The 14,823-nt window shown below is 41.3% G+C and overlaps 1 protein-coding gene across 6 annotated transcripts in view; it reads right to left on the bottom strand.

The window, feature by feature from the left end:
* The window catches only part of cwf19l2 (CWF19 like cell cycle control factor 2), a 266,997-nt gene that overhangs the window by 234,400 nt on the left and 17,774 nt on the right, over nucleotides 1-14,823 (bottom strand). The window contains exon 1 of one of the 6 annotated variants that reach the window (XM_041198941.1): nucleotides 4,981-5,001. The exons of the other annotated variants lie outside the window; for them this stretch is intronic. Within the exon in view, the coding sequence (XP_041054875.1) occupies nucleotides 4,981-4,983 (3 nt within the window). The 5' untranslated portion in view covers nucleotides 4,984-5,001. Of the gene's footprint in view, nucleotides 1-4,980; nucleotides 5,002-14,823 lie in introns of those variants that run through there. 6 annotated transcript variants of the gene reach the window in all.

The following is a 14,823-nucleotide window of genomic DNA, read 5'->3' as shown; positions in this document are numbered from 1 at the left end:
CTTAATGGCTTACTGGTATACTGGGTAACAACTGAGCCATCAGAAAACACAATGTTTAGACATGCAGACAATTAATAATCATTAGCTGGAGTGAAATATGCTACATTACATGCAGAGCACTCAAATATTTGTCAAGGCTGAAGTAGCCAGTAAATAGAGGATAAATGATTCCAGGGAGTGATTTCAAGGCTGCAATCCAATCTAAAAGGTTCACGTGTTAACAGTCATAATAGTACAACTTCAGATGTTTACAATAAACATCTGAACCCCTCAGTTTGACAAAAGTCAGTGGCGCAATGGTAATGTCACTGAACTAGTTAATCCAGAGGCCCAGACTTTGCTCCGGCAAAGGGTTCAAATCCCACAGTGGCAGCTGGTGGAATTTAAATTCAATTTTTAAATCTGGAATTAAAATCTATTCTCAGTGACCATGAAACAATTGTCAATTGTCATAAAAACCCATCTGGTTCACTAATGTCCTTTAGGGAAGGAAATCTGTTATCCTTATCTGGTTTAGCCTACGTGACTCCAGACCCACAGCAATGTGAGTAATTCTTAACCGCCTTCTGAAATGACCTAGCAAGCCACTCAATTGTATCAAGCCACTACAGAAAAGTCAAAAAGGAATGAAACCGGATAGACCATCCAGCAATGACCTGGGCACCAGAAACAACAACAGCAAAGCCAGCCCTATCGACCCTGCAAAGTCTACCTTACACTTGTGGTAAAATTGAGAGAGAGGTCCCACAGACTAATCAAGCAACAGCCTTACATAGTAATACTCATGGAATCATGCCTTACAAAGTCCCAGACACTGCCATCACCATCCCTAGGTATACCCTGTCCCACTCACAGGACCAACACAGGTGGCAGCGGCACAGTGGGATAAAGTCAGGAGGCAGTTGCCCTGGGAGTTCTCTATATTGACTCTAGACCCCATGAAATCTCGTGGCATCAGATCAAACATGGGCAAGGGAAACTTCTACTGACTTACACCTACCGCCCGCCCCTCAGCTGATAAATTAGGATTCCTTCATGATGAACACCAACTGGAAGAGGGTGACAAGGGGGACTTCAATGCCCATCACGAAGAGTAGCTTGGTAGCAGCACTACTGACCAAGCTGATCAAGTCCTAAAGGGCATAGCTGCTAGACTTTGTCTGCAACAGGTGATGTAGGAATCAACAAGAGGGAAAAACATACTTGACCTAGTCCTCACCAATCTGCCTGCCACAGATGCATCTGTGCATGACAGTATTGGTAGGAGCAACTGCTGCACAGTCCTTGTGGAGATAAAATCCCGTCTTCACGTTGAGGATACCCTCCATCATGTTGTGTGGCGCTACCATCTTGCTAAATGGGATAGATTTTGAACAGGTCTAGCAACTTAAAATTGGGCATCCAAGAGGCAATGAGGTGATCAGCAGCAGCAGAATTGTATTCAGCCACAATCTATAACCTCATGACCTGGCATATTCCCCACTCTACCATTACAACTAAGGGATCAAACCTAGTTCGATGAAGACTGCAGAAGTGCATGCCAGGAGCAGCAACAAGCATACCTAAAAATGAGGTGTCAACCTGGTGAAGCTACAACACAGAACTACTTGCACGCCAAAAAGTGGAAGCAGCAGAGAGCCAAGTGGTCCAACAACCAACGGATCAGAGCTAAGCTCTTAGTCCTATCAAATTCAGTTATGAATGGTGGTGGACAACTAAACAAATAACTGGAGAAGAAGGATGCTCCACAATATCCCCATTCTCAATGGTTCAATGGTGGGAGAGCCCACCATATCAGTGCAATAGACAAGGCTGAAGCATTTGCAACCATTTCAGGCAGTAGTGCGGAGTGGGTGATCCATCTCGGCCTCCTCCTGGGATTTCCAGCATCACAGGTGCCAATCTTCAGCCAATTCAATTCACTCCATTGAAATCAAGAAACAGCTGAAGGCCTGAGAACAGTCCAGCAAAAATACTGAAGATTTGCACTTCAGAGCTAGCCATGGGCCTCGTCAACCTATTCCAATACAGCTACAACACTGGCATCTACCCAGCAATGTGGAAAATTGCCCAGGTATGTCCTGTTACCAAAAATGCTGGACAAATCCAACCTAGCCAATTGCCGCCTCATCAGTCTACCCTCAGTAATAACCTGCTCAAGGATGCTCAGTTTGGGTTCCACCAGGCACACTTGGCTCTTGACCTCATTACAGCCTTGGTCCAAACACGGACAAAAGAGCTGAACTCAAGCAGTGAGGTGAGAGTCATTGCCCTTAACATTAAAGTAGCATTTGACCAAGTGGAGCCCTAGCAAAACTGGAGTTAACGGGAATCAGGTAGAAAACTCTCCAATGGTTGGAATCATATCTAGCACAAAGGAAGATGGCTGTGGTTGTTGGAGGTTAATCATCTCTGTCCAAGGACATCACTGCAAAAGTTTGTCAGGGTAGTGTCAAAGGCCCAACCATCTCCAGCTGCTCCATCAACAACATTCCCTCCATCATTTGGTCAGGAGTGGGGGTGTTCGCTGATGATCACACCATGCTCAGCACCATTCATGACTCTTCAGATACTGAAAAGTCCATGTCCATATGCAGCAAAACCTAGACAACATTCATGCTTGGGTTGACTAGTGGAAAGTACCATTCGTACCATGCAAGTGCTGAGCAATGATCATTTCCAACAAGTGAGAATCTAACCTTCTCCCGTTGACATTCAATGGCATTACCATCATTGAATCCATCACTATCAACATCATGGGGGTTACCATTGACCAGAAACTGAACTGGACTAGCTATATAAATACTGTGGCTACAAGAGCACGTCAGAGGCTAGAATTCTGCGGCAAGTAACTCACCGCCTGACTCCTCAAAACCTGCCCACCATCTACAAGGCACAAGTCAGGAGTGTGATGAAATACTCTCCACTTGCCTAGATGAGTGCAGCTCCAACAACACTTCAAGAAGTTCGACATCATGGACAAAGCAGTGCACTTGATTGGCCCACCATCCACCACCTTAAACATTCACTCCCTCCACCACTGACGCACAGTAGCAGCATTGCGTACCATCTACCAGGTGCATTGCAGCAACTTACCAAGGCACCTTCGACAACACATTGAAAACCTGTGACCCCTACCACCCCCTAGAAGGGCATGGACAGCAGATACCTGGGAACACCACCACCTGCAAGTGCTCCTCCAAACCACATACCATCCTGACTTGGAACTATAATCACCATTCCTTCACTGGCGCTGGGTCAAAATCCTGGAACTCCCCTCCTAACAGCATGTGGGTGCACCTACATCACATGGTCTGCAGTGGCTCAAGACAGCAGCTCACCATCACCTTTTAAGGGCAATTACGGATGGGCAAGAAATGCTGACTTAGCCAGCGACGTCCACATCATGTGAAAAAATACATAAAATAAAGTCATGAAATTTCTCCAAATAATCCATAGGATATCATTTATTTGCAATTTTGCTTGTGGATTAATTCTATTTGCTTTTTTTTAAAATCAGCAGCTCTCAGTTTCCTAAGGAAGGTGATTTCCACCTCCAAGGTGTGTAATAATTCTTATGGACAAATATATTTGCAGTGATTACTGGATGTTTATTGAGAAATAACCTGAAATGGATTGCTCAAAATTTAGTGTATATAATGTTTCAAACTATAATTATGACGATACCAAAGCCACACCATAAACTGGCAGCCCCTGCTCCAAAATTGTATTTTTTGCCTTAATCCATCCTACAAGATATACAAGGTGGAATATAATTAGGGCAGTGGGAGCCCTGACGTCCACCGCCAAAACTGATGAGACCCCCTGCCAACCCAATCTCCAGGAGCCCCGAGAGAATTAAGTCCCTAACTGGCAGCGGTAACTCTGCAGCTGGGGCTCCTGACTCCACAACGGCCATTTAACAGCTGCGCTTTCAACAGCAGGACAGAAATCCCACCCACAAGAGCTGCTGAGCAATCAGAGGCCAGCAATTCTCCATTACTGGCAGTACCGCTGGCAGTGGTCACTAGTACATTTGGGCCTTCACCAGGATTCATCAATAGATCCCTGGACAAAGGTAACTGAGGGTGGGATGGAGGTTGCCAGCAAGGGAGGAGGGGGTGGTTGGTAGGGAGGAGTGATGGAATGGGGGAAGGACATCAGAGAAAGGGCAAGTAGGTGTGACTCTCTGCGCACCCCTCATGCCTGATAGCCTGAGACCTGGTCCCTCAATCAGACAGTGCCTTTGAATGAAGGACCCCTCTAGAAGGCCTCTTGCTTCTTAATCTCCCCACATGGGGTCTCCCCCACCCACCACTGATTGCATATCTGCAATTGCAGAATGAGGCCCTTTGGCGAGCATTAATCAGGGGAAGGCAGTGGGGTCCCCTAACTGCATCCTCCTGCCCAATCAAACACTTCCCACACCCCCACCTTGGAACTCCTCAATGGAGGAGGCATTAAATTCTGTTTGTTTAGAGAAAATTGCTTACATATAATACAGGAAAGAGGAAGTTTTTATTGAAATCTAAACTATCAAATAAAAACAGCAAAGTGTATTTAACATACACATCTGAAGTGCCAAATAAACCAGGAAAAGTCAATGCTGAATTACCATAAATGTTGGTATATAAGCCGACCTATGAAGCCTTGAAAATTTCATCCAAAAATTGGAATTTACTTATACGTTGAGTACACCAGCATGGGTGTGTGTGGTCACTGTTTGAAATGTCATCTGCTTCTGCTGCAAAGAATGGGTATGTCTTAAACTCACCTTCACAACAGAGCCCATATCGCCTGCTTGATCCCTTACGCCCAATTATAAGGTATCCATGAATTAGTGGGTTCAAAAATTAAGGCTGACTACCAATACGAGTACAGCATGACGTGGCTGTGAAGTGCAGGGGAGGGTCAACTTATATGCTGGGCATATGCAAAAACATGATTTTTGAGGCTTATATGCTGGGTTGATTTACACACCATAATTTATGGTAGCTGAATTAAGGTAGGTGACAGAAAAAGCATCCTTTTTACTTCAGCATCGCTGAGGACAGGAAATCATCTGGAGCTCTTGTTCTAGTTCTCAACCTTGGAAGTGTGTGTATTTGGATAGGCTGGTATTCACCTTTGACACCTGTAATGGATAGATAACATATTAACATTCACTAACTAACCCCGCACATTAAGAACGACCACTTGGTCAACTACTAGGCAGTAACCAGTGCCCAAGCATGCTGTCATGGTCTACAGGAAAGTGAAAATTGGTGGAAAAAAATTACACTGTGGATGAATATCCTGTAGTTATTATCTCCAATTCAACTGGATGCGCAGTAAATGTGTTCATAGATGGGCCCATTAACTGACTCCAAGAAAGTAGTTTGCTTTTTTTTAATCAAATCCACCTCAATTTTTTTCTTTTTTTTTGGATGGTCCATTTTTTGTTCTGCTGGACTATATCAATTCTGATGAAAGATTCCTCTGAAACACAAACTGATCTTCATTTTTCAGGTTGCCTGACTTGCTGTGCATTTTCTGTTTTTATTATATTCAGACAGCTCTGGTGAGTTGACAAATGTTTTGTCACGAGTGAAAACTACAGACATGCACTAAAAGCTGGAAAGAGATTTGGCAGCCATGTGCAAAGGGAGCATTATCCACGTACAAGGGGATTTTTTTTTTGTTGTACTTTATATTTTGATGCAAACTGCTCTTACACTGATTACATGTGATACTCTTTCAGATTAGCCAGTCCAATGCTTGTCACTGAATTTCCCACCAATAATAAATGAAATAGGATCTAAATGATTTATTTAATTCCTATAGTATATATTGTTTCCAGAACTTGTCTTTAATTCTACTATTTTTAGTTTTACTTAAAGCAGCTGCCAAAATTACAAACAGATGAGTGGTTAAGATCTGAAATGCACTGCTTGAGTGTGTGGTGGAGCCAAATTCAATCAAGCCTTTCAAAAGGAAATTGGATAAGCAACTGATGGTAAAAAATTTGCAGGAATACAAGAATAGGGCGGGAAATTGGACTAGCTGAACAGTTCTTCTGCAGACTTAATGGATTAAATGGTCTCCTTCTATGCTGTAACAATTCTATGATTCTATGAGAATCTGCATATCATTACAAAATACAGAATAGTATTTAAAAGGAAACAATTCTAATTTCAATCCAGTTTAATAAAAAAAATATATATCAAGGGCAGAAACATCTGGTTGGCGTCCTTCAACTCACTTAACAGTGCATCTCATTGTGACTCCCAGGGATCTACAGAAAACAGCTTTATTTACAGGACCAGTCTAATACAAAATAGATAGATTTTACTTTCGATTTACTTTCCTCCTCCAATTTTCTCCTCTGCTAAAGGTGTTTGTTTCTACTGGGGGCTGGTTCCACCGGTGCTCAGCAACCTCTAGTAGATCAACCATTCTTCACATACAAGTCTAGATATTTGTTTATTTGATTTATTAGATAACTCAGCATATATCAGGGCTTTACTGTCGATTTTAGCATTAAGTACCATAAATTCAAGTAATTATTTGCAAATAATTAGATAATTTCAGGCATCAGTTACAATATTTTCTTTATATAAATACGTTGACATACATGAGGAACATTACAAGATGAATAGTGCCACATACTGGATGCTAGGTGCTACAGCCAGTTTCAACTCTAGCACTTCACCACTTAAATCTAGGGAAAATCCACTTCAGACAGAAGGGATTAGTAGGAGACAAAATTAAATATACACAAATACATAAAAAGGAAAAACTGCAAATGTTGAAAATTTAGAATTTAAAATAACTTAAAATGCTCGAAATAACACAGTAGATCAGTAAGAGAAGACAGGTTAGAACCCGATGAAGTTCAGACATGAGAAATATTAACTTATCTTTCTCTTTAAAGATGTTGTCAGATATTTCCAACATTCTCTGCTTGTATTTCAAATATTCAGTTACATGGAGAAAAGAGAGAAGCTGGGATTGTTCTTGACAAAAAAGCCAGGGGGCATGAGAATTTTTAAGCAAGTTATAATGACCTGCAATACACTGGCTCAAAGGGAATTTGATAAATAATAGATAAGGAGAAATTTGCAGGGGTGTGGAGAAAGAGCAGGGAAGTGGATAATTTTCAAAGGACAGACATGGTGAGCTGAATGGCCTCCTTCTGTGCAGCATGATTCAGACAATCTCTATTCGGTTTCCAGTGGAAAAGCAAAAAAAGTCATGTTGCACCCACTCAACTTCAACCAGCCCAAATAAAAAACATAACACAAGAACATGAGCGGACTGTGAAGTCATGTGGTACAGACTATGGTCACCTGAGTTATAGAGAGTTGCCTGGATTAAATTGAGCAGACTATTAATAGAAACTGGCCAGTTACCTTCTTCTTCAAGAGAAAGCTGATCTTAGTTATTGCGTGTAATGCCATACCCTGAAGTTAGAAGGTGATTATCAAATAGAGTTGTCAACCCTACTGAAATACATGGAGATCTCCAGAATTGGCCAGGGCTCTCCCAGCTGTTGCGGCTCGCAGCCAGGGAGATCTTTGCGACTCATATTTCCCACTTCTAGTCTGATAACATTAGTCTCAACACTGCAGAGAGCAGCAGCTACCTCTGGAAGTTGGACAGAGGGGACACTGGGGATTGGAAGATTTAAGTGGTGGGAGGGTAAAGGGAGGAGGGAGACAGCAAAATGAGGGTTCAAGGAAGAGAGAGTGACCAGTGAATGGTGGATAAAAGAAGACGACAACTGCAAAATGACAACTTCAGAAGTCGATGGAAAGACAAGGTGACTGGAGGTCAGGTGGCCAGGAATGGTGTATATGGGACTTGGGACTTGACCAAGGGGCAGAGAGGGAGACTGCAGGGTTGGTTGCAGATGGGGATCAATATTTTCTGTACAGCCAACCAGCAACATGGTGAGTGGGAGTACAGATGTGAGAGGAGCATCCGGTAAAAAAGCAGCCTTATTTTTAAGTACATATGGATGGAAAACAAGGATTCCCACTGGATGAAGCACAAAGGAAGATTCTTGTAGATAACACTGTTAGATGAAGGGATTCTTCATGACAAGTTAACTATTGAGGCAAACTTGGCCATTGTTTAAAAGGGAATGGAATAAAAGTTTAAAAAGAATGAATATAAAAGGATTGAGGGCAGGGGTTGCTAATCTAGACACAGGAAAGAGCATCATTAGCAGCTCAGGCACCAGGGGCTGAATAGCCTTTTCCTGTGCTGCATTTTCTATCATTCTAAGAAAAATCTCTTTTATTGAGGCCAAGTGCAGGGGTTGGTATAAAATGCTGGCAATCAGCTGAGTTTAGGGCAATGTGCTCGATGAGAAATGAGCAAACACCAAGCCCATTGCCCTTCATGCAATCTCACACTTCAGAATTCAAAACTACCCTGAACCAAGTGCAGGCTGACTGACTCAGAATTTCAGAGTTAGAAATAGATAGGAAGACAGATATGGCCTATTAAAAAGCCTGGGGAGCCTGACCTTATGCAGTACCAGTGAATTCTGGCTGTTTCAAGATATCAGTGGGTTACAGGATTACTATTCATTGCAGGTAGGGTCTTGGCTGTCAGGCAGCACTAGCCATTACTTTTAGCAGGCAAATTACATCAACACCAAAAGCCTGTTATAGTCAATGGGGGCTGTACTATGAACAGTCTGGTCACAGTAGTGCAAATACGATATTGCAACTATTGAAGTGATTCAGAACAGAGCAGCCAGCATAGTTGAGGGGATAGAAAAATTGGATTGTATGGACTAATTTTGTAAATTGGGCACCTTCTCCCTGGAAAAGAGAAGACTGAGCGATGACGTCGTGCTGTTTTTAAGATTCTAAGGTGACTGGGTAATATAGCTCATAACAAGCTGCGAGATCAGTGGAACCAAAGAGCACAGACCGCACTTGACGGCGTTGAATTCAAAACTAATCTGTAAAAACAATAAAGTTGGTAATCTATGTAAGTCTATCCAACAGGCTCCCTGGGTAAAGAGTGGAAGCAGAAAATGTTGATATCTTCAAATCCAAATTAGATTTCTTTCAAAAATAATATTTTTAATTAAGTAATTTGAGACATGGCATACAGTCAATGCAGCCTGCTTGGGAGAAGCAAGTGGCATTGGACCTACAGTTCTCAAAGCTTTTCACAACTAGGATTTTTTCTGACCTCGCTTTTGGGTCTGTGGTAGACTAATCGATATAGATTGACTGTGATTACTCAATTACCCCACTTTTGTTGTATCTCATCTTAACATCTCGAAGTATTTCCCTACAATTAATTATTTTGAAATACAGGGGAATGCAGGGAAAAACAGCTGTCATTTTGCACACAGCAAATCTAATAAACTAGACAAATTATTAAAAACAAAAACAATTACCTGGAAAAACTCAACAGGTCTGGCAGCATCGACGGAGAAGAAAAGACTTGACGTTTCGAGTCCTCATGACCCTTCAACAGAACTGAGTGAATCTTAGGAAAGGGGTGAAATATAAGCTGGTTGTAGGGACAAGCAAGCAGTGATAGGAGCAGATAATCAAAAGATGTCACAGACAAAAGAACACAGAGGCATTGAAGGTGGTGATATTATCTAAACGAACGTGCTAATTAAGAATGGCTGCTAGGGCACTTAAGGTACTTATCTAGTGGGGGTGGGGTGGAAAGGCTAGCAGGCCATAAAAGATTTAAAAATAATGGAAATAGGTGGGAAAAGAAAGAAAAAAAAACTATATAAATTATTGGAAAAAACAAAAGGAAGGGGGAAGAAACAGAAAGGGGGTGGGGATAGGGCCAATAGGGGTGGGGCCGATGCTGCCAGACCTGCTGAGTTTTTCCAGGTAATTCTGTTTTTGTTTTGGATTTCCAGCATCCGCAGTTTTTTGTTTTTATAGACAAATTATTAATTTGTTTTTGATGTTGGTTGCTGGAGGAACATTGGCTAGAATTCATGTAAAGTGAAGGGATCTTGAACATCAACAAAATCATGACTCCACAATACAATGCAGTTAGACAAGGTCGCAGATTTACTGCTCATCTGAAGAACAATAATGCAACACACCCTCAGGTGTGCAATGAATGAATTGTCAGCTTAAATTATATGCTCTAGTCTTGCCATGAAACTTCAACCATCCGAATGAGACAAGTGTACTACCAACTAAGCTAAAGTATGACAGGACAATATTATTATGATTTTTAATACATATTGCACTTGATTCCAGCCAATATCCTAAACTTATAGAATACAAAAACAACCTGAAAAGAAAAAATGTCACAGTAGAGGAAGGGGAAAACAGAGAAATAGTTTCTATTTTTATCCTATCCGAATGTTAAATAGGTTGGCCTTACTCAAAGTTAACAAGTCCAGTTCAGATGGATGGAGACAACCTAGGATGCATCCCAAACTTCCCTTAGCAGAGAAAGTTCTGACCACAACCTTTCAATCTTCACTGGATATGAGAGTGGTGCCAGAGGATTGGAAGATGGGAAGTGTTCCACTACATGACCAAATGTTCAAAAAGGCGAGTGTGCTAAACCTGGTAACAAGATACCAGTCTGTCAGTAATTGGAAAACTACTCAAGATAATTGCCAAGGTCAAACTTAATTCTCACCTGGAGAAGAATGGATGAATAGAGGACAGGTAGCACAGATTTGTTAAAGGTAAATTTCCAGTTTTGAATCTCCCCACAGATGGATGATATAGTTACCTTGGAAAAGGTACAGAGGAGAGCCAAATGAATGATGCCTAGCTTAAAGACCTTCAGTTATTCTGATAGGTTCAAGGACCTTGGCATATTTAGTATGGAGTACTATTGGCTTACAAGTGACCTGATAAATATCTAGAAAATAATTAACAAACTGGAAAGAGTAATGGATTATCCTAGTTTAACAGATTGGAAGAATCAAGGGACATGAGTTTAAACCATGTACGAGTAGGAATAGACTGGCTATTAGACAGTTCTTCTTTTCCCAGATAATTGAGAGCCTCTGGAGCACATTGCCAACTGGTATGGTGGCTGCTGCCTCTCAGTTTGCCTCTAAAAGGGAGCTGGACCAATTGCTGACTTGGACAAAGATTGCAGCATACGAGAGCAGCATATGTCTTTACAACTAACACTTAGTCCATGTGATCTCCTTGACATATTTTGATCACTTGAGTGGGTTGAAGAGGAATTTTACAGAATATTCCTTTGTCTTACTGGCTCTACTATTTTTAAACCTCTACCAGGAGATTACATAGGTGTGTTGGTAGTGTGAGGGAGCTGAGTGGGGTGCTTGGGAGAAGCAAGGAGTATTAAGCCATGATGGCCCAGCCATCACAGTGTGAGGTAAGCTTGATGGACCAGTTTTCACATTTTGTCGAACAGATTAACTCAATGATGGGCAACCTGGGCTAATGAGTGGGCCACAAGTGGCCCTCCTTCATTTCAGGGGGCCGTAAGATTGAAATCGGGCATATGCACTAACTATGACCCCATGAATAAGATTAAATACATTTAATAGACATCAAATATTTCAAAATGAGTTATCGAAAATGCTTAATCATTCATATACTAATAGAACTGTCATCATCCTCAAATGATAAAAACAAAATAAATAGTTACGCTTTCCTTACGTCATATTCAGTGTGACTTCTGGTTGGATCTGCCCTTCACAAGCTTTCGGGGATGTACAGACACTTTGCAATTCAGCTTTGAGGTTTCCATCCATTAGTCTGTTGCACTTCTTGCATTTGATGTGTCCCATAGCAGAAAAAGTCTGCTCGCATGTGTACGTTGATCCAAAGTTTGACATCAGCTATAAAATGCAATGCCGAAGCACTGGACCAAGGATGCTCAACAAAAGTTCTCACACACCTTTCCTCTTTAGCTGGTTAATTTCTTCTTCATCCAGGGCATGAATGTGAGTTAATTCCTCCACAAACTTCCTTTTTTATCTACCCCAAACCTTTGACATACTATACCACTTTGCTCAGATCAAATTCAAATGGATTTGAGAGCAACAAGAGGAAGGGCTTCAGATTACTCAGAGAAGAAAAGCGGTTCTCAAAACACTCTGCCAGTATAGACAGCACTTGTATATGAACTGATGGATCTTATTAATTTCCCTGATCAGCATGTTTTTCCAGCATTTTTTTTCAAATTTGGGAAGTGAGTGTAGTTACATGAAGGTAACTGATTGAATATTAACTGCAGGTGTAGCATGAATTTTCTGACACTAGCAACTATTGTAGGCAAAAGGTGATTTTTCCCCTCCAACGACTCGTTCAACACGTGAGGTAAGCAGTGATGTCAGCAAGAAAAGCCACATCCAAAATCCGGTTTTCATCTTCTAACTAGTGTATATTTGAGATTTCTGAGCAAGAAACTGCTTGATTTCTGGTATAAGTGCCAGGAAGCGATACAGTACTTTACCAGTACAGCTTATCCGGCGCACTTCAGTGTGCATGACAAGGTCTCCCATATTCTGTTACAATTTGATCCACAAGTCCCACAAACTGACAGTGATGCAGGGGGTGAGTGCATATGAAGTTAACAATCTGTACCACTTTGTCCAATACAGCTTTCAGTCTGTCCCCCTTGTCAAGTTTAGCGCAGAGCACTACTTGGTGTATTATGTAATGCACATCAAATATGTCAGGTACACAAGCCTTCAATAAAAGCTACAAATCTATGATGTGTTCCTGTCATGGAGGGACACCCATCTGTTGTAAGTGATACAATTTTTTCCAAAGGTAACTCATGTTCTTTGAAACAATCAGTAAATGGCTCGAAAAATACTGAGCCTGTGCTCACTAGTGTATTCCAAAAGATCTAAAAATTCTTCTGTCATGTTCAAATCACTGTCAACACAACAAACCCATATGCAGAGCTGAGCAATGTGGTTAGCATCTTTGCATTCATTCAGCGCTATACTGATAACCTCACTTGAACATACAGTTCTGAAAAGCTACTCTGCCAGGTCGACAGCTATATCTTGCACTCGGCGACTCTCAGTATGCCTGCTGAATTGCAGACATTTAACACATTTGATAGTTTCCTCTTGGTTTTTATACCCATCAAATAAAACATCTGAAGATTCGATAATGCCAAGTTCCACATTATCTGAGAATGGCTTTCCATTTTTTGCAAGTAACCAAGCAATACGAAAGTTTGCCAAAGTCACTGCAACGCTCATTTAATGCTCATCTAAGTACCTGCTTCTGTGTTTCCATGGCATCCTTCAGATTTGGAAGCTGTTAAGAATATTGGGCAGAACCTACTGGAAATATTGCTACATGAAAGAAATGGCGTGTTTCGTAATGTCTCTTAATGTTGTATATTTTTGGAACTAATATCACTTCTTTGCAATTTAAGCAAAATAGCTTCCCTTTCTGTTCAACAACAAAATAATCCAGCTCCCAACTCTTTTACCATTCTGCCCTCATCACCGGTTTTCCTCTTTGGCTATTACTTCTTCCTCTGTACTTTTTGATTTTGCACTTGATTCCCCTTCTTTATCACACCACTTCAACACAAAATAATCTATTTTATAATGAGGGGCAAATTAAATTACTGACAAAAGTAACATAAAGCGCAACCTGCCACATCCACTGGTGTTGTGACCAAGATGATCTCCCAGGATAGGGTAATTTACTAACTGCGCTTGCATACCTAGAATTTGTGGAGCGTACCAACTGAACCGTTGCAGTGCTTTGATTGGACGCAGAGGAAGCGCAGGGCTCTCTCAGTCAATGTTGTGTGCAATCAGCACACACCTCACCACCTATCTTTGCTTTGTGTGCATATCACTTTAGTAACACCAGTAGGAAAAAAAACTATGTGGACAGAAACCAGCAGAATCTGGAAACCTTGCGCGTGGATGACGGTCAACAAAATGTCTCATGGGCTGCACCTCAGAACCCTGACGGGCCGCATGCCCACCACTGAATTAACTGGCCATTTATCTCAGTGCTGTTTATAAAACATTGTTGCGTGTAAATTGACTGCGCATTTGCTTACACAACAACCGTGATTATACTTCAAGCATATTGGGATGTTCTAATAATGTGAATGGCACTATATCAAAGAATTTTTTCTATACTACTACAATTCTCTCTTAAACAACACAAGGTATTCCATACATTGGAAACCCAGATGCAACTGGAATGACAAATTATTCTACTTGGTGTTGAAATCAAGTGAAAATTTCAGTAATCCAAAGTAGTGGTCTGTCAGGTTATGCAACCCTTTGGTTGCAGCTAGAGGCATGACATAGATCTGAGGCTTCTCTCATTTTACGCTCCAGAGAAGTTTCTTCCTCTATTTACTTAAATAAAAAGTTCAAAGAAGTTTACTGTTTACTATTCTGCACAAAATATCTTTCAGAACTAAAATCTGCTTGACAATGCACAAGAGATTTTTTGATGTATCATACTTCTTGAATTCAAATCTATGTGTTTGTTCAATGCAGTGGCTTTATATACATCAATGGACAACCCGAATGTCAGTTAGCCTTTGACAACAAGTGCTGCCATAAACAAAAATTCGTCTCCTGGAAGGCTTCTGAATAAATTTATCATCCTGCATCAAATTATTAACTTATGAAAGAATACACAGCAGAATTGTATTCTGCCACAATCTTTAACCTCATGACCCGACATACCCCTCACTCCAACATTACCATCAAGACATTGACTCAGGTTCAATGGGGGATGTACCAAAGTGTGCTGGGAGCAGCGCTAGGCTTACCTAAACATGAGGTACTAACCTGATGAACCTAGAGCACAGGACTACATGCATACTAAACAGTAGAAGCAGCAT

This window comes from Carcharodon carcharias, chromosome 11 (assembly GCF_017639515.1).
Source record: "Carcharodon carcharias isolate sCarCar2 chromosome 11, sCarCar2.pri, whole genome shotgun sequence".
In the NCBI taxonomy this organism is placed as follows: Eukaryota; Metazoa; Chordata; class Chondrichthyes; order Lamniformes; family Lamnidae; genus Carcharodon; species Carcharodon carcharias.
Note: the sequence above shows the minus strand (reverse complement) of the source record. Positions and strands in the feature narration are given on the sequence as shown.